Raw genomic sequence first — 26881 nt, 5'->3', positions numbered from 1 at the left:
GGTGGGTACGGAGCCCAGAGCAGCCAGTCACAAGGGCTGACTCCCTCACTCTCCCTCTCTCAGCCCAGACCTCATTTCCCACCATCTCTGATTTAACCTTTCTTCCCCTACTTAAAGGGACAAATGCGAATACTTGCAAAATGCTTTGAGCTCTTTCTAGTCAAGATCTTTATTGATGTCCAGGAGTGACCCCTGCATGCACAGGCATCAGAGAAGCAAGGCAGCTCTGAAAGGTGATGTGTGCTCTTCCTAACTTTGGGAAGGGATGAAAAAGAAATAAAGGACCAAATAAAAGACAAGACACAGAGAGCCTCACAGGAGGATGTGGAGGCGGCCTGTTGAGGTACCTTTGTTTCTAAGGTCTGGTAGGTGATATCACACATCACACTGCTCTGCGGACATCTTCCTTTTCTAATCCCTCCCCACCCCCGAAGCCTCTTAGCACATGTGGCCACAGATATGGTGGTGAAGAGGACCCGCTCCTCTGAAGCAAACAGCATACAGGGCCAAATATCTTTATCAAAGATCAGTTAACCAGGATGCACGAAGCATCTCCTTTGGGTGGGAAAAGCCCTGTGCCTATTCCCACCCACACAAATCTATGCCACGTCCTTTTTCAGTTGGGAGGAAGCAGTCATTTTTGGGGAGAGTCAAAGCCTTAGCAAAGACCGGGGTATTGAGTCAGAGTCCCTCTCTGGCTGGCCCGCTCCCATGCTGGCTGGCGGGGGCAGGGGGGGGCCCTCCAGGGACTGCAGGGTAGCAGGGTGAGGATCCTGGAGCCCTCCCGAGCCGGTTGGAGATCTCTGGCTGCTGAATCACCAACAGGCTCAACCAGGGCCAAGCTCTAAGGTTGCAAGGAGCTGTGTCAAGCTGAGGCGCTTGGAAACCTTGCGCCAGCTGACCAACATCGACATGGGGCATCAGAGTGGCTGTGGAGAGGGTCATGCTTGATGTTCCCAGAGTCCCACAGGAAAGGAGTAGAGGACTGGGCTAGAGACCAGGCCAGGATGAAGCAGCAGATGCACTGGCTCTATCTGCCGGGCTTGGTACCCTAGGACCAGATGAGCCGAGACCTCACTGCTAGGAAATCCAGAAATCAAATGCCAGCTCTGGAAGAGGCTGCTGGGAAGGGAAGCCCCCTTCCCCTTCACAGAGGCCCATGGCCACGTCTCGGTTTCCCCGGGCCTTGTGGCCCCAGAGTGGCCATCCTCCAGGCCAAGGGTCAGCAGTAGCTCTGCCTGTACCTCAGACCAGTAGAGTTAGCCTCTTAGAAGTCCCAACAAAGCCAGAGCAATCCCTCAGCTATGTCACAGCAATATGCACACACCATTCACAGCAAGTGGCCTCGAAGCAGGCTATGTGCTGGGAGGAGATAAAAAAATAAGCAATCCTTGAACTCTGGCCCATTTCTTCCATGGGAATAGCTTGATGGTGACAAACTCATCCCTTCCCACTGTTTTGCTCAGGACACCCCGGAACCACCCTGCAAAAGGCATTACAATGCTTGGGCCAAGATAAATACCAGTATGAGCAGGAAGAATTTCAGATCAATGGAGCAGCATCCTGGGAAGGGGGTGGTGGACAGAGGGATTAGTGATGCCCCAATCACCACGGTCAGGTTTCTGCTATGCTCTGTGTTCTCAAGGCTGGCCACAGAACACCATTTAGGAGAACTCTCTTGACCTGATGAGGGCTGCTGAGGTACAAACAGAGGAAACAGATTCCCGGAACTACAGATCTTTGAGAATTAAGGGGAAAACACCCTGAAGTTCTTATAACCCTATATTTCTCAACCCACATCACACTGCTGACTGGGAAAATATCTACTTTGCCTTGGGCCCTGGAAGCGAGGGGCAGGAGAAGAGGAAGAGGAGAGAACGAGTGAGAAGGGGCCTGGGTGACAAGTACAGGTGCCAGCGGCTGGAAAGGAGCTGGGCAAGGAGTGGGCAGGAGGTACTGGATTGACCTCCTTGCACTGGGAGACCCTGAGCAGGCCACCCCTACCCCAGGGGTTCTTATCGCTGGCGGTGCCCCGTAGGGTGCCTCTGCAAACCTGTGGGGGTAGTTTCCCACTGTCACAATGACCGGGGCTCACTCCTGGCATTTAGGTAGCAAGAGCAGGGCTGCTACATTGCTATAACGCACAGGATTTTATCCTGCTCCCAGAGCACCCTGTTGAGAAACTGCACCCTAACAGGGACAGTCCCTTCAACCACAGGACATTCAGCCTCCAAGACATGGGCAAAAGCACCAGAAACTCAGGGGAGATGGAACAAGCTGGCAGAAGTCACATGAGTGGGCAGTGTCACTCACCAGAGCCTTGTGAATGGTCTTCAGGAAGCTCACAAGGGGTTTCTGCTTAAATGCCTCCTCTCCTTTAACTGGGGTCTCCCCTTCCCCTTCAGTGATTCCCTCTATTCTTATGTTCATCTGTCTTTCTGTATTAACCTGAAGCATCTGGGTTGCACAATACGAAGACTACCTTAAAGGAACGAGACTGACAAAGCACGAACAGAACCCACTCCCAGTGTTTTAGAGTCGGGGGTCCCACAGAGACTCCCAGAAGCCCTAGGGAAGGAACTGATAGGACTAGGGATGCATCCTTTGGTCTCCCGGCTCACTGCCTCATTGTAGGGCCTCTGATGAACTTCTCTGGCTAATATGTGTTCTTCTGGCCACAAGTAGCGCAGCTGCTCAGCGAATGCCCCCAAAGCACTTAGTCGCATGGAGAAAGTCTTGTCTGCTGCCACGAGATAAACCAGTGAGGAAGAGGGCATGCCTGTCCCCCCGCAGCTCTGGGGTGGAGAGCATCATGTACCTTTTAGTGGTGTCAAGTTCAAGTATTTTAAGGGAGGACCAAAAACCTGGGGAAGACATAGTAGCTCTCCTATGGGGAAATGGGAATGGGGTCTCCCTGCCAGTCCTGCTTCTGCCCCTTTCTCTACTTACGTTTTTGAATTTTTGGAGGGAGAAAAGGGTAGAGATGAGAAGCAAAGGGAAGAGGGAGCAGGGAAAAGAGGGTGTTTTCCACCAGGATGGCTTAGCTCAGACAAGAGTAGAATGACAGAACGTGGGTGGCAGCCTTGCATGTTTGAGTCCCAGGGAAGAGCGCAGCAAGAAGAGGGTCTTGATTAATATTCAGTGTATTTCTGAAGCACTGCCTAGAAAAATCAGACCCCTATAAGTGAAAGTGGTGTAGGAACCAAACCTGGCTGATGAGATGATACAGCCACTTTGGAGGACAGTTGGGTGGTTTGTGGCAAAACAAAACATCGTGTCACCATATGGTCCAGCAATAAGCTCCTTGATCTTTACCCAAATGACTGAAAACTTAGGTCCACAGAAAAACTTGCACACACATGTCTGTAGTGGCTTTATTCATAATTGCCAAAACTTTTAAGTAAACAAGAGGTCCTTCAGTAGATGAATGGATAAACAGTGGTACATCCAGACGATGAAATATTATTTAGCACTAAAAAGAAATGAGCTATTGAGCCACAAGGAGACCCGGGATAACATTAAATGCATACTATTAAGTGAAATAAGCCAATCAGAAGAGGCTCCGAACTGTGTGTGAGGCCAACTATATGACATTCTGGAAAAGGTAAACTATGGAGACTGTAAAAAGATCTGTGGCTGCTAGGGGTTTAGAAGCAGGGAGGGACGGATGAGTAGGAGAAGCACAGAGGGCTTCTGGGCAGAGCAACTATTCTGTAGGATACTACATTGAGGGGTACAGGTTGCTATCCATTTGTCAAAACTCAAGAGAATGCACAACACAAAACTCAGAGAATGCACAAGTCCTTGGGTAAACTAGAACAGGAGTTTAAATTTAGTTCAAAAAAGCATTAACTTTTTCTCAGGGGGAGGGATACCACTTCAACTAGCAATTCACTGTTTTACCTTCTGAATATTTTTCCTGTAGGCTTAGATCTTGATTTTTTTTTCACAAGCATGGTTTGTGTACTGCACAGTTTTCAGAATTACCATTTTCTATGCCCTGGAACTTAATGGTTGGCCCTGCAGCTGTACCCTACTTTCTGCAGCATTTTTCCTACTGTTGCCAAAATATTTATGATGTACAATAACACTGTGGTTGATACCTTTGAGCTTATAGCTACCATTTATACTATTCTCCCATTTATTATGTTTTTATTTGAGTAGAGTCAATGCACAACATTACATTAATTTCAAGCATACAACATAGTGATTCAACTTCTCTATAGGTTATGCTGGGCTCACAAGGATGGCTGCCATCTGTCACCATCTATTGCTATTACAATATTGACTGCATTCCCTGTGCTGTGCCTTCTATTCCCATGACTTATTCATTCCATAACTGGAAACCTATATCTCCCCCTTTCCTTCACCCATTTCGCCCATCCCCCCACTCCCTCTGGCAACCATCAGTTTATTCTCTTTTATAGGTCTGATTCTGTTTGCTTATTCATTAATTTTGTTAAACACTAATTTTAGTTAATAAAAATGTACTGATAATTGGCTTGTCTGTTGTAGCAAATGTACCACACTTAAGCAAGATGTTAATGGTAGGGGAGATTATGGGGGGTTGGGTAAGGAAGTACATGAGAATTCTCTGTGCTTTATACTCAATTCTTCTAGGACCCTGAAACTACTAAAAAAAAAAAATCTATTAAAAAACAGCTGATGACAATGATAACATGATGAAGCGGAGTTATTTTACTCTACATTCTAAACTGCCCCATCATACTGCTTCCCAATGTTCAAGTAAAATGTCCTTCTCCTAGGAAGGCCATGACAAAAGCAGCTTGAATAGATGCTGCTCAGCCTTCTACGGAGCCCCACGGCTCTTGGCACCACCCACTACCCATCAGCTTGGTGGCGTGTAAATATAGAGGATGAAGCCCGCTTCCCGGCCATCACTATGAGTTCCAGCCAGTGGAAAGCTCAGAGGGCAAGAAGCACCATCAGCTCTCTTATGTCTTGAAGTGTGTTGTAGGAGTGTGCTCAATAAACCTTTACTGACAGCGGCTCCCAGGGAGAAGCAATGAGCAGCTTTGGTCGCTGACTGCTCTGGGCCACCATGTACCCTGACCCTCACTCTCAAACTGAGAGCACGTCAGATGAGAGGAAGCAGAGGAGAACCACGTTCCCTACAGAAATAGGCCATTGAGAGAGAAGGCAAGGGAAAGTGAGGTGTCTTCTTCCAATAAGAGATTGCTAGATACAATCAGGAATCTGAGGCCTTTGCAACAACCAAGGAAATCCAGCATCTTGGTTTCAGGGAAACTGACCTTGCTTCGGTGGTCTCTAATATAAAATAGAGGACATATTGTAGACATGCTATCTCTCAGCTGAGGACAAGTTATTAATACAATTTTCAGTCAGCTGTCAACTGGCTGTCAGCTCTGAGACCAAGGGAGAACACAGCAAGAGTTGCTAGAAGGGTGGTTTAATCCAACTTCATGACCCTCTAGCTACATGTAAGAGTGGACTCCCAAGTGGTGTCAAGCACAGCCTTTATCACTTCAAGATGAAGCTACAGGTACAGAGAACTCTTCCACCCCTCTCTTCCTGTCCTTTTTTATACTGTAGGCAGGAAAGCAACAAGACAGTGCAGGGGGCCTTTTAATTGTCCAACATCATTCTTCTGTGAAGACCTAACCAGCAAGGTCATGAAGCAAGTGGCTTACTCCCCATCCCCAGCATGGCTAGAACCTGACATTTTACTATGTACTTATTTATTTTCTGTCTCCTTGGGACTGAGTGGGTAGGGGGGAGATGGAGTTTTTCAGTTGGCTGTATTCTCAGTGCTGAGAACAGTGCCTGACATGTGGGTAGCTGTCAACAATACTTCCTGAATGGATTCAGTTCCTTCTTAAGCCAAATCTATCAGACAGTTCCAGGGATGGCCAGGGAATGTGAACCACAAAAGCCAACACTTGAAATCCTATTTGAGCAGGAATGCTTTAAAAGGACTTTATAACATCTAGGTTCTTCCATTTTGGAAGAAGACACCTGTAGAACTTTTCTGTGGTGACAGCTCTCCAAGAAATAACTCAGACATTGGAGCATTTTCTTCATCATGGGTGTGTGTGTGTGTGTGTGTGTGTGTGTGTGTGTGTATGTGTACAAATAGAGTCATCATGGTCTGAACTGGTGACATCTAATGGTGATTTGAATAAAATGAGGGAAACAGGCCTGCAAATATCTGGGGAAAGAGCAACCAAAGCTGAAGAAACAGCAAGTGCAAAGGTACTGGGGTAGGAGTAAACAGCCTGTTTAAAGAGCAAGAAGGCTGGAGCAGGACAGTGGAGGGAAACAAGGCTGGAGAGATGCCAGGGCAGATGCCTCTCGTATGGAGAGCTAAGAGTCTGGATTTCATTCCCAGATGGGCAGCCACTGGCAGGTTTTGGGCAGAGGAACAATGACACCTGATGTAGGTATTAGAAGAATTGCTTGGGATATTGAGAAGGGTCATGAGGCCTTATGGAGGCAAGAGTGGAAACTGGAAGAACAGGGCTGAGAGCACTGCAGAAGTCCAGGTGAAAGATGAGAGGCGTGGTGGGGGAGGGCGTAAGAGGTGGTCAGGTACAGAACAGAACAGATACAGAGTTGACAAGCCTCACTGAATTTGGGAGTAGTGCTTTGGGGGCCCTCCTCTCTTCACCTTGTCTCTGCCTCTGCTATTCCTCTGCTTTCTCTTCACCTTCCTAGGCCATGGTCAACCTTCAAGGCCCAGTTCAAACATCGAGGTCTTCAAATATCCTTCCTGACCACCTCAGATAGAAGACCCCATCTCCCTCAAAAAATTAAAAAGCAACCAAATGACTAAACAAACAAGAACACAGGCCTAGAGAAACTCACTAGCAGGCTCAATACCCACAAGTCAAAGCCACACAAGTCCATTTATCTTGGTCGTGATGTTCTCAAACTTCTCTAAAGAGCTTTTACTGACGGCTCCCTTCCAGAGTTTGCCTGGAATCCCTAGGATCCCCCAGAAGGCTACAAACCAGAATGAAGTTTCTTCTGATCACCGCTGGCAAGTCTGAGAAATCTCTCTTTAAGGTAACCACAGGCCCATCTGTGTGACACACATTCAACATCCAGGGTAAGTAAGTCTCTGGATGATGGCAGCTGTGCTCAAGGCTTTCTGGAAGCTTGCACAGTATTTAACCCTATTTACCACGTATCCCTTGCACTACTACCTGCAGGCTGGACTAAAGCATCCCAGGCTCAAGAGAGAAGGGCCCACAAGGAGCAAAACAAATAGGCTTTGCGCTCACTTGTGACCAGAGGACACACAAGCTGCAAATATATAGACCAGGAGACTATTCTCTGCTCTGGGTTTTTCTGCCCTAAATGTCCTGCCTCTGTAGCGACTTTTTACGCCCCGTGCGAGCACAGCCCAGCTCTCCATTGTCCTTCATACCTCCCACAGTAGCTGTGGGAGAGAAACCCACTAATGCGGGTGTCATGATGGTAAGATGGGTGTGGGACTGGAAAGCTAGGAAAGGCCACATAGCCTGGGGAAATGAGTCCTTCCCCCTAAGGAAGGCAGAAGTCAGTGTTCCTATCTGCTGCTAGGTCAATGTTATTTGGGGAGTAAGGGGTAAGAAGGGGAAGGGAAAGGAGATATAAGAGGAAAGAGATTTGAAGTAAATTATTTGTCATCAATAAAAGTGTATCAGTCAACCATTAAATGTTAGGTATTATGCAAGGCACTATAGAAGTTGAGATTAAGGGCAAGAGGGAAGGTGAAAGAAAATGCCAAGAAGTAACAACAGAAACCTCTAGATGAGACACCATCACACACAATCACTGTCAACAGAGCAAGAAGTCACCTACAGACACCTGCTGGTCTGACAAAATGAAAGTAGATTCTTTCCAACCCAGTATGAGGGAGGCAGTACCTAAGAGTATCCATAGCTGTTCATACCAATTTATCTACATCCTCAAAGCAAAAGGTTTTTCTATAAACAAAGCTCTAGACTTTCAGAAAATTTCTGCCTTTGGAACCTCTAAAAATAGCTCAAGTGATAAGCAGCCCAGGTAAAAACAACGAGGCCCTTTCTGAAGAAGCTAAAGTGGGGAAAACCAAGAACAGTGTGCATGGGTAGGTGGTTTAGAACAATCCAACTTCTTCAATGCTTTCTAATGACCTCATTGGGCGCCTAAACATGCTTTTACACAAAAGTTAACGACTTTATCTTTAAGGCCAAACAGTGAGGCCATTCGCCCACTTCTGCACGGCCAGCAGTGGAGTCAGATGACATCACGGCCCCCAGAGGGCATTCTTGGCTGAGCCACGACCTGCCTAGGGGCCGTGGCGCCCTCAGGGATGAAAACCACAGGCACAGAAAGGGCTTCTACCTTGTGGCCCAATCGTCTTCTCCATTTGTAAGGGCCACCGGGACCTGCCTCATTTAATGAAGCATATTCAAGGGAAGACACATATCATATCCTATTTTCTAGGATAAAAAACACCCGCCCTCCCCTCCCCCCCTCAACCTCTTGTGGTTCGTTTCTCAAGGCTGGGAGCTCAGATCAACTATCCACAGGGCAGGCTTGCAGGAGCTGGTGATCTCAGACAGAGCGGCTCCATCCTTGGCCTGGGAACAGTCGCCCACTGGAGCAGAGCCCTCTCTCCGCTGCAGGCGGTGCCTCCCACAGGGGGAGAGAAAACAGCTGGAGAGGGTTGTGCCCTGATTAGTAGGTGAAGCACATCTACGAATGATTAAGTGCATTTATTTTCTTTACTGCTGGAAAACAGTGGGGTTATTCCACCAACATCTTATCCTTGTTACCACTCACTAGCTCCGTCAGTTTGTGTTCCTTGGGGTCTGAGGCGCAAGTTGAAGGGGATGAGGGCATTTGGACCCAAAGGGGCTGTCCTGTTCCAAAAGGTTAAACCTTTCTTTCTTCTTTTTCTCCTGCTGAGTGTCACAACTGAAGAGCATCAATCGGAGGAAGAAACGTTAGATAGCGGGTCGCTGGAGATGAGGTGACGCAAGTAAAGATCAAGGGAGCCTGCAGGGCAGTGAGGAAAACCCCGTGGAAAATACAAGCAGGCCTTCTGCTCGGAGAACAACACAATTTTTATGAGGAGGTGCTATCTGGGTGTTTAAATCTCAGGAGATAGTTTAGTTTCCTGGCTGCCTAAAACATCAACTTTTCCTCCCCCATGGGCCAGCAGGATGGACTTTTACAGAAATACCAACTGGTCAACTTTTCTAGAGGGACTGGGGAATCTAGTGCAGCAGAGGCAATCTACTTTAAGCAAACCAGAGATGTGAATGCTTTGGGGTTACAAGCAAAGGAAAGAATGTTCTAGAAAAGTCCTTTCAATAAGACAGTGATTAAAAAATTTTTAACATTTATTCATTTTGGAGAGACAGAGATAGAGTGCAAGTGGGGGAGGGGCAAAGAGAAAGGGAGACACAGAATCTGAAGCAGGCTCCAGGCTCTGAGCTGTTAGCACAGAGCCCAATGCAGGGCTAGAACCCACGAACTGTGAGATCATGACCTAAGCTGAAGTCGGATGCTCAACAACTGAGCCACCCAGACGCCCCTGAACAGTGATTTTTAAAGCCGCATTTTTTTCCAAGCGGTGTGGCTTTGCAAAAGTGGTCCATCCTGCTGGCTATTTTGTGTTAGTAATACACACAGGTTTCCGCTGCTATCTGAAAGAAGGGTATTCCTTATGAAATCTGTAAGCCACAGTGTCGTGAAGATGCAATCACTGCTAATTTATAGGGAAACATTTTTGAGCATTCCTCGACCCCAAAAATAACCTCCTGGGCTTTTCTGATACTAGAGGACACAGCTTGCTAACAGATGCAGAAAATAAATAGAGAGAAAGCACAGATGCTCACAGACACAGTGCACAAATACGGCGGCTAGATGCTGAGTGCAGTTTGGGGAAGCAAGCTTGGCATGGCTGCTCTCACTGCTCAGGTGCGCGCTGCCTCTGTAAAAGCTCAAAACAAATGCCAGGGCTATTTTCACTTTTACAATTTCTCTTTAGATTTCTTTTTGGTTAGTGAAAAGAAGTACTAATGTAGGTCTTTTGTAAAAGTGAAATGGCCTAATGCACACAGGGAGCGGGTACCTGCAGACGACTGGACAAAGAGCCCAACTCCTTTACCTTACCTAAAGGGGATACCCACACCTTTAATAAACATTTGTGAAATGTCCACACTATGGCACTGCCCCGTCACCCGAGGATCCAGATCTTTATCTACTCAGAGGTGCAAAGGCCATCAAAAAGTGCTGCTGGCCGAATGAAGGAAGTGTCCAGATACAAGTGAAATACTAAGTGCTATTTCTTTTCTGATCTACTGTCCTATCAAGTCAATGGAAATGCCTGTGTTTTTTTGGGGGAGTACATGTCACGGCTCAAGTTAAGGGTGAACAGTCTGAATGTAAGCCAGCTATTAGCAAATGTGCTAATACAGATTCTATCTTTAGCGGGGCTGTGAAGAACTAAAGGTGTTAATGTAAAAGCAGTAAAGACTTTGCCATCTTCCACTATTATTTGGGGGAAATGTCAACTGGAGAGACATGGAAGTGGGGTGAGGGAGAGGTGAAGCCTGCACTCCAGCAGAGGCCTTACAGGCTAGAGCGCACACACACTGTGACTTTCAGGGAGATCACGCAATGGAGGACAGGCTGCCTGCATAAATCAAAAAAAGCACCCTTTAAAACAAACACCTTTTAAGAAATGTATGGTAGAGGGGTGGCTGGGTGGCTCAGTCGGTTGAGGTTCCGACTTCGGCTCAAGTCCTAATCTTTCAGTTAGTGAGCTTGAGTCCCTCATCAGGCTCGCTGCTGTTAATACAGAGCCTGCTTCAGATCCTCTGTCCCAGTCACTGCCCTTCCCTCTCCATACATGTGCTTTCACCCTCTCTCTCTCTCAAAAATAAAATATTTAAAAAATTGTCTTAACTGTAGGGTAGAAATGCATAGCAGGTCCATTAATGAATTTATTTTAGAAATTCCCTGGTCACCACACAACATGTCAAGTAGCATGCCTCATGTGACTATCTGTGTTCTGAACAGCTAACTCTTGACCTGAAGGAGAGAAAAGAACCAGACCACATTTGTTTATATTTCATAGCATTGGAAGTGGCAATATTTCTTGTGAGCCAGCATGACAATTACTTCCATGGCACTTACTGTCACTGTGACAGAAAAAACTTAAGGGAGCAGCTGGTTTGAAAACTGATTGCGTTTAGCCTAATGTCTGCTACAAAACGACATTTTCACGCATGAACAGCTCTAAGCACCTCAGCTTCCAGAGCCTTCTGTCACGGACACAGAGCAGCAAGATGATTAGGTCAGCAGGCAAGGATCCCGGGTTCAAGTCCTTGTTCTGCCACTTGCTGGCTGTGGCAGACTGGGCAAGTAAATGCTTCTGTGCTTCAGTTTCCTCATCTGTATAGTGGGGATAATCACCATAACTCAGAGGGCTGCTCGATGCGTTAAAGAGGTTTGTGCAACAGGTTAAGACTCTAAAGAAATTACCACCCACCAGGAGTTGTTGTTAGTTACGGCCATCATCTGCTCAGATTGTGTCTTGTCCTTTCATACCCCGAACCTTCCTCTTGAGAGCAAGGTGCTCGCTGTGTACCTCACATCCTATTGTAAAAAAAACTGTCTCTGCTTCTGCCACCATCTACCAAGAATTCAAGGCTTGAGGGCAAAGGCTAGGGCATGACTCTCTTTGAATGAATATCACCAACCCCAGCAGAGGATCTGATACACATGAAATGTTTGCTGTAGTGAACAATCCATGTAGAAAACAAATAACCTAAAGCAAATAAATAGTATCCATCATTTTGAGCTGATAGATCTTATTTTGGTTATTCATTCCTTTGGCTCCATAGCACAGCATTAAATGAACAAAGTAGCTAGCTTGGGTGAATTCAGAACCAAATGTTATACCAGGCTTGGTTCACAAAGATCACAACTACTGTTTGATCACTTGGATATATTCTACATGGGATGACAGCTGAGATACTCCAAATGCCTCTGTTATTACTGTTAAAAGAAAAATGGCCTGCCTTTTATCTGAAAATCCAAAATATCCAATTTAGTTGAAACGTCTGTTTTGTTTTTCCCCTCTCTTCCACAGTAGGGGAAAGAGGCACTTCACAAGACAATAAGCTCACATTACATAGTGAGTTGATATTGTAAATATCTAACTTGCAAGTGGTTCACTGGGGCATCCCAGTCCATTTGGAAATCTTCTACAACCTATTGAGGATAGGATTCAAAATAAGAACGTACTTGAAATGATGGTCTTTATCAAAGAAGATCCCACTCTCTTTAAAAAATTTTTTTAAATGTTTATTTTTGAGAGAGAGAGTGGGATCCAGGGAGGGTCAGAGAGAGAGGGAGACACAGAATCCAAGCCTGGCTCCAGGCTCTGAGCTGTCAGCACAGAGGCCGACGCAGGGCTTGAACTCATGAACTATGGTATCATGACCTGAGCCGAAGTTGGACACCCAATTGACTGAGCTGCCCAGGTGCCTCGAAGACCCCACTCTCTTGACCCTGATAGAGCACTAGTCCAGAAGCTTGGAGTAATGACTTCTATGTATTTTTTTTCTCTCTGTAAGGTAAGTTAAAACAGAGCAGAGTTCTACTCAAGTCAGAAAGACTTGACCTCACATTTACAGATAACATGGGAAGTTTTGCATCAACTACAGGTACCATGTGGGGGTAAGAAATTTACTAGTGATCAACTTCAGGCATTGAAGTCACTGAGAAATGCTGAAATAGCTTCTGAATCATTGAAGAATGAACTGACTTAACAATCTTAATGTGTATGTGCCTAACAACAGGATGTCAAAATACAGAAGGAAAAAATCAATAGAACTACAAGGAGAAATGGATGAATCCACTATTAAATTCAGAGACTTCAATAACCTCCTATGAGAAATGGACAGATTCATCAGGCAGAAAATCAGTAAGGATACAGTTAAACTCAACACCACCATCAATCCACTGAATATAATGGACACCCATAGACTACGACATTCAATAGAATACACATTCTTCAGAACCTCACATGAACTTCACCAAGATATACCGTATTCTGGACTATAAAATACACCTTGACACATTTAAAATACTAGAAATCATAGTGTCTGTTCTCAGACCAGAATGGAGTTAAACTTGAAATCAATAAAAATACAACTGAACCCCTCTCCCCCTCTGCCAATACTGGAGTTTAAACAATATACATCTAAATAACACCTGGGTCAAAGAAGAGATCTCAAGAGCAGATAAAAAGTATTTTGAACTAGGGGAACCTGGGTGGCTCAGTTGCTTAGGCATCCGACTTCAGCTCAGGTCATGATCTTGGGGTCCATGGGTCCGAGCCCTGCGTCGGGGTCTGTGCTGACAGCTCAGAGCCTGGAGCCTGTTTCAGATTCTGTGTCTCCCTCTCTCTCTGCCCTTCCCCAGCTTGTGCTCGGTCTCTCTGTCTCAAAAATAAATAAACGTTAAAAAAATTTTTTTAAGTATTTTGAACTAAATAAAAATGAAAATACAACTCATCAAAATTTGTGGGATGCAGCAAAAGCAGTGCTTAGAGGGAAATTTACATTACTGAATGAATATATTAAAAAAGAAGAAAAATCTAAAATCTGTAGTCTAAATTTTCATCTTGGGAAAACTTAGAAAAGCAAATTAAATCTAAAACAAGTATAATAATAATACAGCTAGAATAATAGGTTTAGTTACTATTTTTCCTATTTTAAATATCTAAAAATCAGTCATCCACATGAGATAGTATTCCTCACACTTTGTCACTAAATCCCCCTAAGTGGCAAAGAGAAGGAACTCATACCTATTCCTCAAGAATCTAGGGGCACACCCTGAAACACTCCAAAGGAAAAAAAAGAATAGAAACTTATCTGAAGTCATATATCCTAAAAATTAATTTTGGTACTTCAATCTTTCATTCTATTAACTAATATAGCTGAGGGTTTTTCTGTTTTATTTATTTTTTTAATGTTTATTTATTTTTGAGGAGGGAGGGGCTGAGAGAGAGGAAGACACAAGAATCCGAAGCAGGTTCCAGGCTCTGAGCTGTCAGCACAGAGCCCAATGTGGGGCTTGAACCAGAACTGTGAGATAATGACCTAAGCCAAAGTCAGACGCTTAACTGACTGAGCAACCCAGGCACTCCTGAGTTTGTTTTAATATAGAAAATAATATTATACCTTTCATGTTAAATTCTTCTTTGATTCTTTAATTATTCTCTGCTCCGGGGAGATACACCAGGTTTGGTCTATGGCTCTGAGAATGCCATAGCATACTCCCTCCACAGTACTCCCATCTGAAAAGTGGATGTAAAAATACAGTCTCTGTTAACCAGAACATCACAGAGAGGGCAGCAGGCCTGCCTCATGGCCACCAGTTCCTGCAAAGCACGAAGTTCCAGAAACAGTAAGACCATACAAGCAGGTTCACCACGCCTTTCAGGACAGTGAGACCGAGTGCCCATCAGTCTGTCCAGGCAAGCTGAGGAATGAGGTCAGTCAGTCATCCTTTCTCCCCAGGGATTTAAACACGGTAAGTAATTCTCTCCACTACCACAAGTGTTTCTTCCTCCAACAGGCTCTAGGTGGGACAGAAGTAGAAGTCTTGTCATGAAAGGGAGCCATGAATGTAAAGCAATATCCACTGTACTACACTGTCTACTTGCCTAGTTCTCAATCTTTTATGCCCCCACTTCCTGGGGCAATCGCGCATTCCCAACTCAAAACAATGGTTCACTATAGGATGAGCCTCAAATGAGTAGAACAGAACAAAACCTCCACAAATAAACTCGAATACTCTTAAAAATGTATCAAGTGACAAAAGTAGGATTTGTAGTCAGAGATTAGCGAATAAATTATTCAAATGGCAGAGAGTAACTGAATCAATAGCTGGCAAAAAGGCAAGTTAGATTCCTATCCCACATGTTACACCGAAATACATTCCCGAAGAATTGAAAATTTATTTATTTATTTATTTATTTATTTATTTAATTATTTGAGAGCAAGCAAGGGAGAGTGAGCAGGGGAGAGGGGCAGAGGGAGAGAGAGAATCTCAAGCTGGTCCTGTGCTCATCGCTGAGCCTGATACACTGCTTGATCTCATGACCCTGGGATCATGACCTGAACCCAAATCAAGAGTCTCATGCTCAACCAACTGAGCCACCCAGGTGCCCCAAGAATTGAAATTTAAGTCCAAAAAGTAACAACATAAAAGTAGAAGGGGAAATGAAACAGAGAGTCAAATTCTACCTATCCCAAGAAGAAATCCTAAAGGAATAAGGAATAGATTTTAAGGCCTTAAAAGTTAAAAACAAAACCAAAATGACACCTCTGTAAACCCAAACACAACACATATAAATGTAACCAGGAAAATGAAGGAAATATTTTCAATATATCTTTTTAAAAGCTGCTTACAAACCAAAGAAATGCAAATTAAAACGAGACACCATTTTTCCAACACAATTAACAGACTCTAGAAAATTATAATAGTAATCACAGGCAAGTTTGCCAACACATAAGCATTCACACACAGGTGGTAGACATATAAACCTGTACAGCTTTTCTGAAGGACAGACTGTCAAAACATATTACGAGGTGAAAAAGTATGTACCTTTTGACCTAATAGTCCATCCCTGGGGATTTGGCCATGGAAGATAATTAAGGGATACTAGTAATGATTTAGCTGCAAGAATTTTCATTTCAGGTTTGAATATCTGAGTGTGAGACAACTTTGATCTCTGTCCATAAAGGACGGATAAATAAACGATGACGGAGTTGTGCAATGGAATGTGCTATAGACATCATAAAAAGCATAGGTTGATAGATTTTTTTGCATTTTTGCCACAGAAGTATCTTCCCTACTGTATGTGAAAAGTAGATTTTAAAATAACAAATGCTTCTTTTTGAAGGAAAGAATATACAAATATCTGTATCCATACAGAGAGAGAGAGAGATCTGGTAGGATACTTGCTAGTTAAACCTAGTAAGAGGATGTCTCTGGGGAGTCAAATTTGGGGGACCTTTTTTGATTTTTCTGTTTATAGATTGATTTCGACTTCATTGTGGAGTGAGTGGGATTTCACCAAGGCTAGCAGAAAAGATGTGTATCCTGAATGGCCCACGAGGGGAGGTGGTGACCAGAGGGTATATGTGTTCTGAATATACACTAAAGTGAACACTAAGAAGGCTGTTTGTTTTGGGGTTTTCTTTTTAATGTTTATTTGAGAGAGAAAGAGAGAGAGAGCGAAGAGAGAGAGCGCGCGCACAAGGGAGCAGGGGAGGGCCAGAGAGAGAGGGAGCTAGAGAATCTGAGGTAGGCTCCCTGCTGTCAGCCCAAAACCCCATGTGGAGCTAGAACTCAGGAACCATGAGATCATGACCTGAGCCAAAGCTGGACACTCAACCGACTGAGCCAGCCAGGTGCCCATTTTGGGGTTTTCTTTGTATGGCAAGGGAAGGGCTGATGAGATTTAGAGAGAGTCCAGATCTAGAAAGATTCCCCATCTGTGTGATCTAGGAGTTTACCTCACCTCTCTAAATAATGCTCAGGCCCCAAGCTTGCTTTCATTCCAGTTCAGGGGCCTATGATTCATCCCCTGAAACCCTAATTATAACACCCAATGTCTGCTATGTGCAAAAAACATCTGTCATTGTTTAAATTTGCTGGCAGGGAGTGTGTACAGCATGCAAAGCGGCCTGATGATACGCTCCTCCAAAGTAAAAATAATAACCCCGAAACCGTTCCAAGGTGAGAAGTGTTCAAGCCCGGAGTTTCCAACTGAACTCAGAGACACAGAAGGTGAACAAGTTGGGTCCCTCCATAGTTCACACGCCAGCTCCTCAGAGCCACTGCCATGGTCAAAGTTACAGGTCTTCACACGCCAGCTCCTCAGAGCCACTGCCATGGTCAAAGTTACAGGTCTTAAGCTTTATCTTTCAACCAAGAAAAGTATCCTACATTTGTGTTCGCTGTATTGGTTCCCAAGGCCCGGCAGAGGAGGGGAACAGAGTGTGTAATTGCAAACCTCTCATTTATCTGCTTCAGCCGCTTTTGTGTCACTGTATTACGTGTACCATTTAGCCAGTTAATCTCCTGCACCTCTTGGAAGTAATTACCCAGAGAATGCCTCTGACCTGGCAAGAGATGACGAAACAGCAGTAAAGGTGCATCTGTCCTTTAGCTGCCCAGGAGAATTGTTTACTGACCTCATTCAAACTCAGATCAAAGGCCCTAAAGAACTCAAGCTGAAGATATGGTCTTTTTGTAAGAACGTCATATTTTTTTTTACTGAGAAGTTCTGATCGTAAAAACAAAAAAGAACCAAAAAGCAAATGAGCAAACAAACAGCAAAAATCTCCCACACAAGCACTGGCTATCTTGCTTCAAACACTCTAGGAGTATCTCATGGACACAATAGTGTTTTGGGAGGTTTTTAAGCTTTTTACAACTTGAGCCAACAGGAAGCTAGTTGGGAGCCTTTGGTAGAAATTACAATGCCACGCATCATCCAAATCAGAAATGGCATTACTATAACCACTTTGGCACATGCAGTTATGCAAATAAATAAACTGGTTACTTCCCCAGGCTCCTGGGAACACTCTTAAAATGAAGCCTTCGCTTGAATTTGGTTTAGGATTAAAAAGAAGGTTTTAGGTTTTTTTCCTCCAAAGTATTATCAAGAAAACCCCACCAAACTTAAAACTGTATTTTATTTGGGGGGCCTAGGTACTTATTTTCATATTTGGTAAAGTCACATTAGCTGGGGCCGCAGATGCAAAAGAAAACTTTAAGTTAAAATGAGATTATTTACAAATCTGTGCTAAAAATTTAGAAATCTGAATTGAATAGGTGGTGAGGAAAATAATTACCAAAAATGACTCAAGAAGAGGAAAACTTTAACTGACCGCTAGCAATTTCTTTCAAGCCTTCACAGAGCCATGTGCTTCCATGATATTTTAAGTACTTAAGAGCATATAGCAGATGGAATGTTTTAAAACATATTTCATAAAGCTGACATAATGCTAATACCAAATCTAAAAAAGAGGGACACCTGGGTGGCTCTGTCATTAGAGCATCTGACTCTTGATTTCAGCTGAGGCATGACCCCAGGTCATTATTGTGGGATGGAGCCCATGCTGTCGCTGAGCATGAAGCCTGCTTAAGATTCTTCTTCTCTCCCTCCCTGCCCCTCTCCCTTGCTCACACTCTCTTAATACAAAAAACAAAACAGAACACTAAAAAGGAAAACAAGGCCCCCGAACTTCAGAATGAATCAAATCCAGCAGTATGTACAGAGAAAAATCCCACAGAGCCAAGGAGGGCTCATTCCAGGAAGGGAAGGGTGGCTTTAACATAATTGGGTCAATAAAAGTTCTCAAAACATTGAAAAAAAACAAAGCCCACAACTCATATTATCTCCTCTGCTTTAAAAAAACAAAGCTAAATGCCAAATCTTTCAGTAGGTTATGAAGAGAAGTGCATTTTATTAACCTGATAAAGTTTATTTGTATATATACATATACAAGATACACATTTTCATGTGTATGTATATATAATACATTCTCATGTATGCATAATCACAAAGTCATCTTTAACTGTTAAATGCTATAAATGTTATCGGCAAGTCAAGAAAAGTGCAAGGATATCTACTGCCTTTTGAAAAATGTTCAAGTTCTAGCCAGCTATAAGAAAAAGTAGTAAGGAAATAAAAATATGGAATGGAAGGAGGAAAAGCTTTTACTATTCAAGATTACACGATCATGTACCTGCAAACCTAAGACAATAAACTGAAGGACTATTAGAATTAACATAACCCATTACTAAAGAAATATGTATTTTTAAATACTAGCAACAACCAGTTACAATAGAGAGCAGGGGAAAATGTCCAACTCGCTAAAGCACAAGCTCTAGGTCTTATTTTTGGCTGATTCCCTAGCATCTAGAAGCCATCTCCGCACAGAATAGGTGCTCAATAAATATTTGCAGAATACATGAAGTTCACAGTAAGTGCAAAAATACAAAATAATAGAACCAAATTAAAATTCTACAAACAGACCAAGTACTTATAAGAATTTAGCATGGGATAAAAATGGAATTTCAAACCACAGTAGACAGGATAGATTATTCCACAAATAGCAATTGAGAGTATTAACTGGTTGGCTATTAAAAAAAAAATGAAATGTGAGCTGTACTTCATACCATATACAAGAATAGATTCTAGATAGACTAGTTCAACATAACATATGAGACTTAGGAGGAAAAAATAAGTAAATATTTGCCTTATCTTAGGCTAGGGAAGGTTTTCCTAAATGTGTAACTGAAGGCAGAGACCGTAAAGGGGAAAGAGAAATAATTTTTTGGTTTCAGCTACATAAAATAAAAACCTTTGGGATGTCAAATATGCCATAAACAAAACAGTAAGACATATAATTAATGGGGGGAAATACCTGAAAAGTATCAATATCCTTTTTATATAAAGTGTTGCTATAAAGCTCCAAGAAAAGGATGATCAATAAGAAAAAAATTGAAAAGATTAAGATGCAAATAAGGTGACATGGCAAACAAAAATAATTTAGACATCTTAGCAAATATTAAATATGAAGGTTGAACTGAGGTCTCCAATCAACTTGGCAAATGTTAAAACTAACTTCTAGAGTTATGGAAGATTCAAGAAAATGGCATTCACACACTTCTGGTGGAAGAAAAGACCAACTGCTAGAAATTTATTCTAAAGATGTGCCAAACATTTATGTACAAAAATGTCTGTTGTATCATTTATCTCCCTTGATTTCAGGCATTATAATTAACATAGGCTTGTTATAAAAAAAAATTAACCAATTCAAACCAAGGCACCGTACTATACATATAGTTCTATGTCTTTCTAAATTTAATATATCATGAAGCCTTTATTCTTTTAAATAGCTACATAGTACATCATTTTACTGTTATATAAAAATAACTTATTTAAAGAATCTCCTTGGGGCGCCTGAGTGACTCAGTCAGTTAAGCATCTGACTTTGGCTCAGGTCATGATCTCACAGTTCGTGGGTTCGAGCCCCATATTGGGCTCTGTGCTGACAGCTAGCTCAGAGCCTGAAGCCTGCTTCAGATTCTGCATCTCCTTCTCTCTGACACTCTCCTGCTCACGCTATCTCACTGTCTCTCTCTCTCTCTCAGAAATAAATAAAACATTAAAAAAAATTTTTTTTAATTCTCTAAAAAAAGAGAATCTCCCTAAATGATTATAACAGTAGGTACTGGCAACTTGATACTGTTATAAACTAATCAACAATCATCATCTTTTACATTTTTTTTGCATATTTGGCCAAGTATTTAGGTAGGATATAGATCAAAAAGTGGAACTGATGACCCAAGTTATGCCCACTTAAAATTGATAGTTATTGCCACACTAACTTCCAAAATAGTTATATCAATTTATATTCCCAACAGTGTGCAGATTCTTCATAGACAGTGAGAAATGGGAAAAATTTATATGGCCAAAAGGATTTCAAGATTGGTTAAATTAGGGGTGCCTGGGTGGCTCAGTCGGTTGTGTCTGACTTCAGCTCAGGTCATGATCTTGTGGTCTGGGCTATGGGTTCAAACCCTACATTGGGCTCTATGCTGACAGCTCAGAGCCTGGAGCCTGCTTCAGATTATGTGTCTCCCTCTTTCTCTGCTCCTCCCCTGCTTGCGCGCGCGCTCTCACACCCTCTCTCTCTCTCTCAAAATTAAACGTTAAAAAAAATTTTAAAGCCCCAAATTGGTTAAACTATGGTAAATATAGTCAAGAGGTTATTTTCCAGCCACTAGGAATGATGTAATGGATTAATGTTAAATGACTTAAACAATGTTTATTATGAAGGTTGTTAAATTGCAAAAACAAATAAGTGAAACTGTGAGTCTATCAAAATTCAGATATGCTTTCAAAGATTATCTACCTATACGTTCATCCATAGGTTGTATAACAAAATGTTAAACATGGTTATCTTTCAGTGGTACAACTACAAGTCACTAAAACACTTTTTTCTCTTATGCTTTCCAGAATTTTCCAAATGGTCTAGAGGGGGGGAAATGTGTTGTTGTTTTTTTTTGCAATCATTAAAAACATTAAATCTTAATCTACTTTTTAAAAATAACAATAAAACCATTATTCTGAAGACTATTGTATCAGCAGTGATAGAATTTATATGCAAACACCCTGGATTGTTCAGGATAAATGTTAACTATGTGGTCATGTGTTGGCCAACGGAGTCTACACCACCCCAAGGGGTCATCAAGTGCTTAGTGGTCTCCTCTGAGGTTCCATTTGGGCTCTAGATGGGCTAAGGGCAGAGATGAAGACCTGGGGTCTCTGGCTCTAAAGAACCCCCAAACTACTAGAGAGGACAAGCACCAATCAATATTAATCCAAGGCAGGACATGGAGGGACCAGCGCACTGCTGCTGAGGCTTCCAGCCAGGAAAGTTAACACATTCAAAGATAAAAAAAAAAAAACAAACAAGGTAAGGCAATAACAGGCCAGTGTTCTGTAAGTTATACAGTCTTGTTACACAAAGGAGTTACGCGTACCTCCCTTCTTGAGGAAGTCCTAACCATCCATCTTGAGAAATGCAAACACTAAGGTGGGGGAAACAGAGCTTTCAAGGTAAGGAAGCAGACAACAAAAAATTAAAAGCAAAAGTGCCAAGCATAGAATTCACTTGACCAGGGGAGAGACTCCATGTGATATTGTGTTTCCTCGGACTTGAGGGGGGAAAAAGGGCACTAGCAAATATAAAATTCCATTTCAACAAACGTCTTTTTCTAAGTCCAGGTAACAACTATTTAAGTCATATTCAATACAACCAATTCATTTTTTTTAAGTTTATTTATTTATTTATGTGTGTGTGTGTCTGTGTGAGAGAGAGAGAGAGAGAGAGAGAGAGAGCGAGCAGGGTGCAGACAGAATTCCGAGCAGGTTGGGGGCTGACAGCACAGAGCCCAATGTGGGGCTCAAACTCACAAACCAGGAGATCATGACCTGAGCTGAAACCAAGACTCAGACACTTAACTAAGCCACACAGGTGCCCCAATACAACCAATTAATAATGTTTCAAAAAGACTAGTCAGATTTTTAGAGTTGGTCTAAAGGGAATGTGCCTTGTACTTGAAGAGCTCCTAAGAGATGGTTCTGGTAGCCTAGATTTTTAGGCTTTCCTGATTCTATAAAAGATTTTTTTATACTTGACATTTCACAAGGGAAAATAAAAAGGCAAAACAAAATCAGAAGTCACTAAAAGTGCTCTAATTTCTCCATCTAAATGCAATCTTAATATATTAGCTTCAGCATAAAATTAAAGTTCATTTAAAATGAGGTGATTAAAAATATTTGAAATGACAGCCAAACAACAGTCAATTTTTGGCACACCTCCCCTTTCCCCCCTGCAAAGAAAGTGTGAGATGCTTAGTGTTTTTCAGCTTAAGTCTAATGAGAGGATCATCACATTTTCCAGGGTGTATAGGTCAAGGACACTTATGACAATTAAGAGACCTCAGCAAGAGTTCTAACTCTGCTCGGGTCAGCAAGACAGGCTGCAGAAGCACCTTTAATAATGGCTCATAAATCCACAGCAGCGTTCACAAACATCAGAATGGACTTTAGATAAAGTGCAACTGGGTAAGCCAGAAGCTTCCCTAACAGCAACCGGCTGAGGAGCAGTGGTTCTCCAAGCGCCCCTCTCCTCTCCACCAACAGCTTAAGCCACACCTGGACACTTGTCAGACATGCAAACTCCTACCTCGTGCTGGGCAGCCTGGTTTACCAAGCCCTCCAGGTGGCTGCAATTTGAGGGCACTGCTGTAAAGGTCCTACGGAGGTTTTACGTGTGAAACCAGGCCCAATTCAGTGTGTCAGCCTAATCCCATTTTGGCTGACCCAACCTCCATTTCCCACTGCCCATCCCTTTCAGTGGGCAGCCCACAGAGTAGGACTCTGTTCAAACACACTTTCAAAAGGCCCTTAGAGATAGGTCTAATGGAAAAGTCAGCTATTTTTCCTAGGTTACCATAGTAACAGGAAGCATCATTTACTCCTGTAAGAAAGGTCCCCTTTGCAGGGGACATTGAATATTTACAGAAAGATCTCTTTATCCTAGGAAACCAAATTTTGGAAAAGCAAATATGGGAAACTTAGCCTCTAAGCCTTCCATATACACCTTTACAGCCCATGTTCTAAGTGAACTTTCCCTAATTATGGCTGTCCAATAAGGAAAACATGTGTCCTGGGCAAACCTCCACTGTCTACTCTGAAAGACATCATGTCCATGTAATGGAGAAGAGGGTTGTCTCACTTCATGCCCTCTACCAGTCCCTCAGTCCCAGATGCCCAGGGACGCTGACCTGCTCCATCTCTACTCATCCTTAATGACACCTGGCATCCTAGGACCCTTCTTTAGGCTACACCCAGTCCTAAACTGCCATAAACTGCCATAAACATAATGTTTATTTCTGGATTATAAAATCCATTTCTGTATTATAAAGTCAATTTCATTTTGTGTGTAGTCCTTTATAGGTATAGTTTATGAATAGCTTCAATATTTACCATCTTATTTGATTCTCCTAACAGCCTGTGAGGTGGGTGCAGTTTTATTATTCCCACTTTACAGGTAAGAAAACTGGAACTTAGTGCTGACTTCAATAGACCGACCATTAAACACTGAGGAAGTACAAATGTTTTGCATCAAAAATTAAAGATTTCATGACGTTCAAAAAAAACAACCAACCTAAACTTGCTTGAATTGGTATCTGCCAAATGACACTCACTAAAATCATTAAGCGGGTTTTTAGGCTGGGTGATACGTTCTGGCTTAGGAAAGGTGAAGAGCTGGAAGGTAAGACAAACTTTCCAGCTACAGAATGGAGACAATCTCTTATGACATCTGGAATTCTATGGGGTTCAGAGTTACAACAACAATGGTGATGATGGCACTAAGATTAATTCAGTTCTTACTACGCGACAGGCACTATTCTATGTTCATTAAATATAGCCGTCAATCCTATTAATTTTACAGATGAGAAAAACAAGGCACAGAAAAGCTAAGTAACTTGCCCAGGATCACACCGTCTTGTTCCCTGCTCACAGAGGAGGACGTGGGACTGGAGATGCCAAGCTCCTACGAGATGTGCCTAGCCAGTGATGGAAATCTGACATGGAAGGCAGCCACTACAGGACCCTGGATTACATTTCCAATGTTGCCATGTAAGCAGCAGTCTCTACACTCTCCGAGCCAAAACATCAACCACCGCTCAGGTTCCAAGTAATCAGGAGCATCGGCTGAGGCTCCAAACAACAAGTTTCTTTTCAGACTGTCTCCCCGAAGATTGGGGAGAAGGGGAGAGATCTTGGTTTTCTAGATTTGCCGATTTGCCTGAAACTGCCTTCAACCAATTTAAGAGAAATTAGAGAGGAAAACAGCTCTGGAGGAAATGTGCAAATTAAAGATGTGGCGCTGATGAGTGCTATTTAGTAATCTAGCAGAAAGTGAGGCAGGAGGCAGAAGTTGTAGTCAACGATCAGAACTAATGGCTTAAAAAAATATATATATAAATAAAAAACTGGTGTAAAGTACTCATGCCTTCTTTGTCCTTTTTTTTTTTTCAAGTGCTCCTATCTTGGAATTGTATGAGCCAGGTTTTACGTATTGATCAATCTTTTTAAGTTTATACATCCTTTTCTTAAGAAACAAAGATCGGGTTGAGCTCTTAGGCAAAAAGGAAAAATAACATGATGAATGCATGCAATCTTCATGGGCAAGGGCAGGGCAACTTTCAAAGGTGCCTTCAAATTTGTTCACCATGTTTTCCTGCCTCTAATTTTCAATGAGTAATGTCAGACCACCTTGAGATCCCAGGAGTCCAATAGAAAACCCAATTTAAAAGCAAGTTCTAGGGTATTCCATGTAATCTCGCCTTCAGGAAAAGTCCCCAAACTGGGAGATGGGACTCTAGTGACCACAGTTAAGTGATTTTTCAAACCCTTGATTCTCCTACACTCTAATAAACCTGGCCCAACTACCCACTAACTGTGGGCCTTGGGTACTTCACTTTCCTCCTCTGTAAAACAGAGAAGATAATACCTTCTTCATCAGGTTGGTGGGAAAATTAAATGAATGTATGAAAAGCACTTAGAACACTGCCTGGCACAGAGTAAGTGCTCAAACAGCAGAAGCTATTATTACTACCAGAACTCGCAAACACACACACACACACACACACACACACACACACAACACTACAAAGGCACCTGCAGACAGGAGGCTTTCTGATGTACTGGGAATATTTTCATTCCCAGTTTCAACAAAATCTAAAATCAGAACAACCATCAATACAAAAAATTAAAAAGACTTTATAAAAGGGGAGGGAAAGCCATCCATAATCATGCCACCTGTTGGTGAGTTTCAGGTGAAGGTACATCTCAGAGCCTGGGTTCCACCACTGCTCCGTTTCCCTCTAAGATGATGCCTTCCCTTCTGCTGCGGTTCTTAATCAGCGTTTCATGGGCAGGATTACCTGCGAGTCTGTGAACCCTCGGAAACCATACAGGAACTGGGTGAGGCTGCGGCTCTGGACATTTTTGAGGGGAGGGGCTCCACAGCTTCTCTCAGGCTCCAATAAATTATCCAAGTAGGAGCAACTTGCTTTACAGGGTTAAACTCAGGGGATGTCGACTGAGCAATTCATTTTACGGAAGCGGCACCAATAAACCTGGACACCTGGGCTGTTAATCAGCTATCTCAATTCAAGCGAGTCGAGAGCCCGCCAGGCAGCGCACTGCACTGCTCCCCTTACCATTTACATACAGTCCTGTAAACTTCACCGCGGAAAAACTCACCGACTCCACAGACAAGACCCAGATTTGCCGTGTTTAACTTCCCCTCCCTTCCCCCAACTCTCGGTTCCTTCCAAGAACAAACGCAAAGGAAATTGGCAATCCTCCGTCTAGGGTTTCTTCACTCCTGCCCTCGGCTGACACTTAAACCACTTCTCCCAGGGAAGTGAATTAAAAGAACAATTAATCCGCACAAAAATCTAAAACATACCCCAAAGCTCAAGAGCTCCTAAAGTTAGAAGATTGAGGGCCCCTCTGCTGATTGTGACCATCTGCCCGTCACTAGGTCTCAGGGGTAGGCGAGGATACCACAGGGAAGGGGCATAGGGTCTGACGCCAGCCACCTTCTTCGCGTCTATGCTTACCGCCACCAGTGAGGACGGGCTTGGTTGGAGACAGCCAGGTATGCAGGTAGGTGTGGGCAAGTGTACGAACACAGCCGCGGCGGATTAAAGTTCAAGCCCGTTCGCACACCGCTTTCCTTTCCCCGGCGGGCGTTCTCACGCACGGCCCAGGCGGCCACTCCCCGGGGAAAGCCTGGGCACTCGACGGTCCCCCTCTTTGGAATGGGCTCCCCAAGACCCTAGTAAGCCCTCGTGACTTCCACTGCCCACCCCCGCGCCCCTCCTTCCCAGCCTCCAACCTTTGAAAAGCATGAACCTCCCTCGACTCTCCTAGGCGGGCGCAGAAAACCCCCAGGAAAGAGAAATGGAGGGGCCAGGGGAAAGCGGGTGTCGCCGAGGGCAGGTGGCTCAGGGCGCGCAGCAGGCAGCGTACTTACCCAACGCGAACAAGGCGAGCTGTCCAGCTGAGGGGACCATCTTACGGGCGGCGGGCAGCAGGCGCTCCAGCCTCCTGCCCTACCTGCGGTGCCCGAGTGGCGAAGCTGCGCCGCGCTGCGGGGGAAAAAGGCGCCGGCGAGGCAAGGCCAGCCCCCGGCGCGGGCGGGCGGAGGCAGGACCGAGCGCTCTCTCCTGCACT

At 43.6% G+C, this 26881-nt stretch overlaps 1 protein-coding gene across 2 annotated transcripts in view; it reads right to left on the bottom strand.

Annotated features, from left to right (window-relative positions):
* Positions 1-26784, bottom strand: part of TGFA (transforming growth factor alpha) — a 110020-nt gene extending 83236 nt beyond the window's left edge. For both annotated transcript variants that reach the window (XM_077766328.1, XM_077766329.1), the window contains exon 1: positions 26682-26784. In XM_077766328.1, the coding sequence (XP_077622454.1) occupies positions 26682-26721 (40 nt within the window). In that variant the 5' untranslated portion in view covers positions 26722-26784. The remainder of the gene's footprint in view (positions 1-26681) is intronic.
* Between the last annotated feature and the right edge of the window lie 97 nt (positions 26785-26881).

This window comes from Crocuta crocuta, unplaced genomic scaffold (genome assembly GCF_008692635.1).
Source record: "Crocuta crocuta isolate KB4526 unplaced genomic scaffold, BGI_CrCroc_1.0 scaffold113, whole genome shotgun sequence".
Classification (NCBI taxonomy): domain Eukaryota; kingdom Metazoa; phylum Chordata; class Mammalia; order Carnivora; family Hyaenidae; genus Crocuta; species Crocuta crocuta.
The sequence above is the reverse complement of the archived record's forward strand: the minus strand, read 5'-3'. Positions and strand labels throughout refer to the sequence as shown.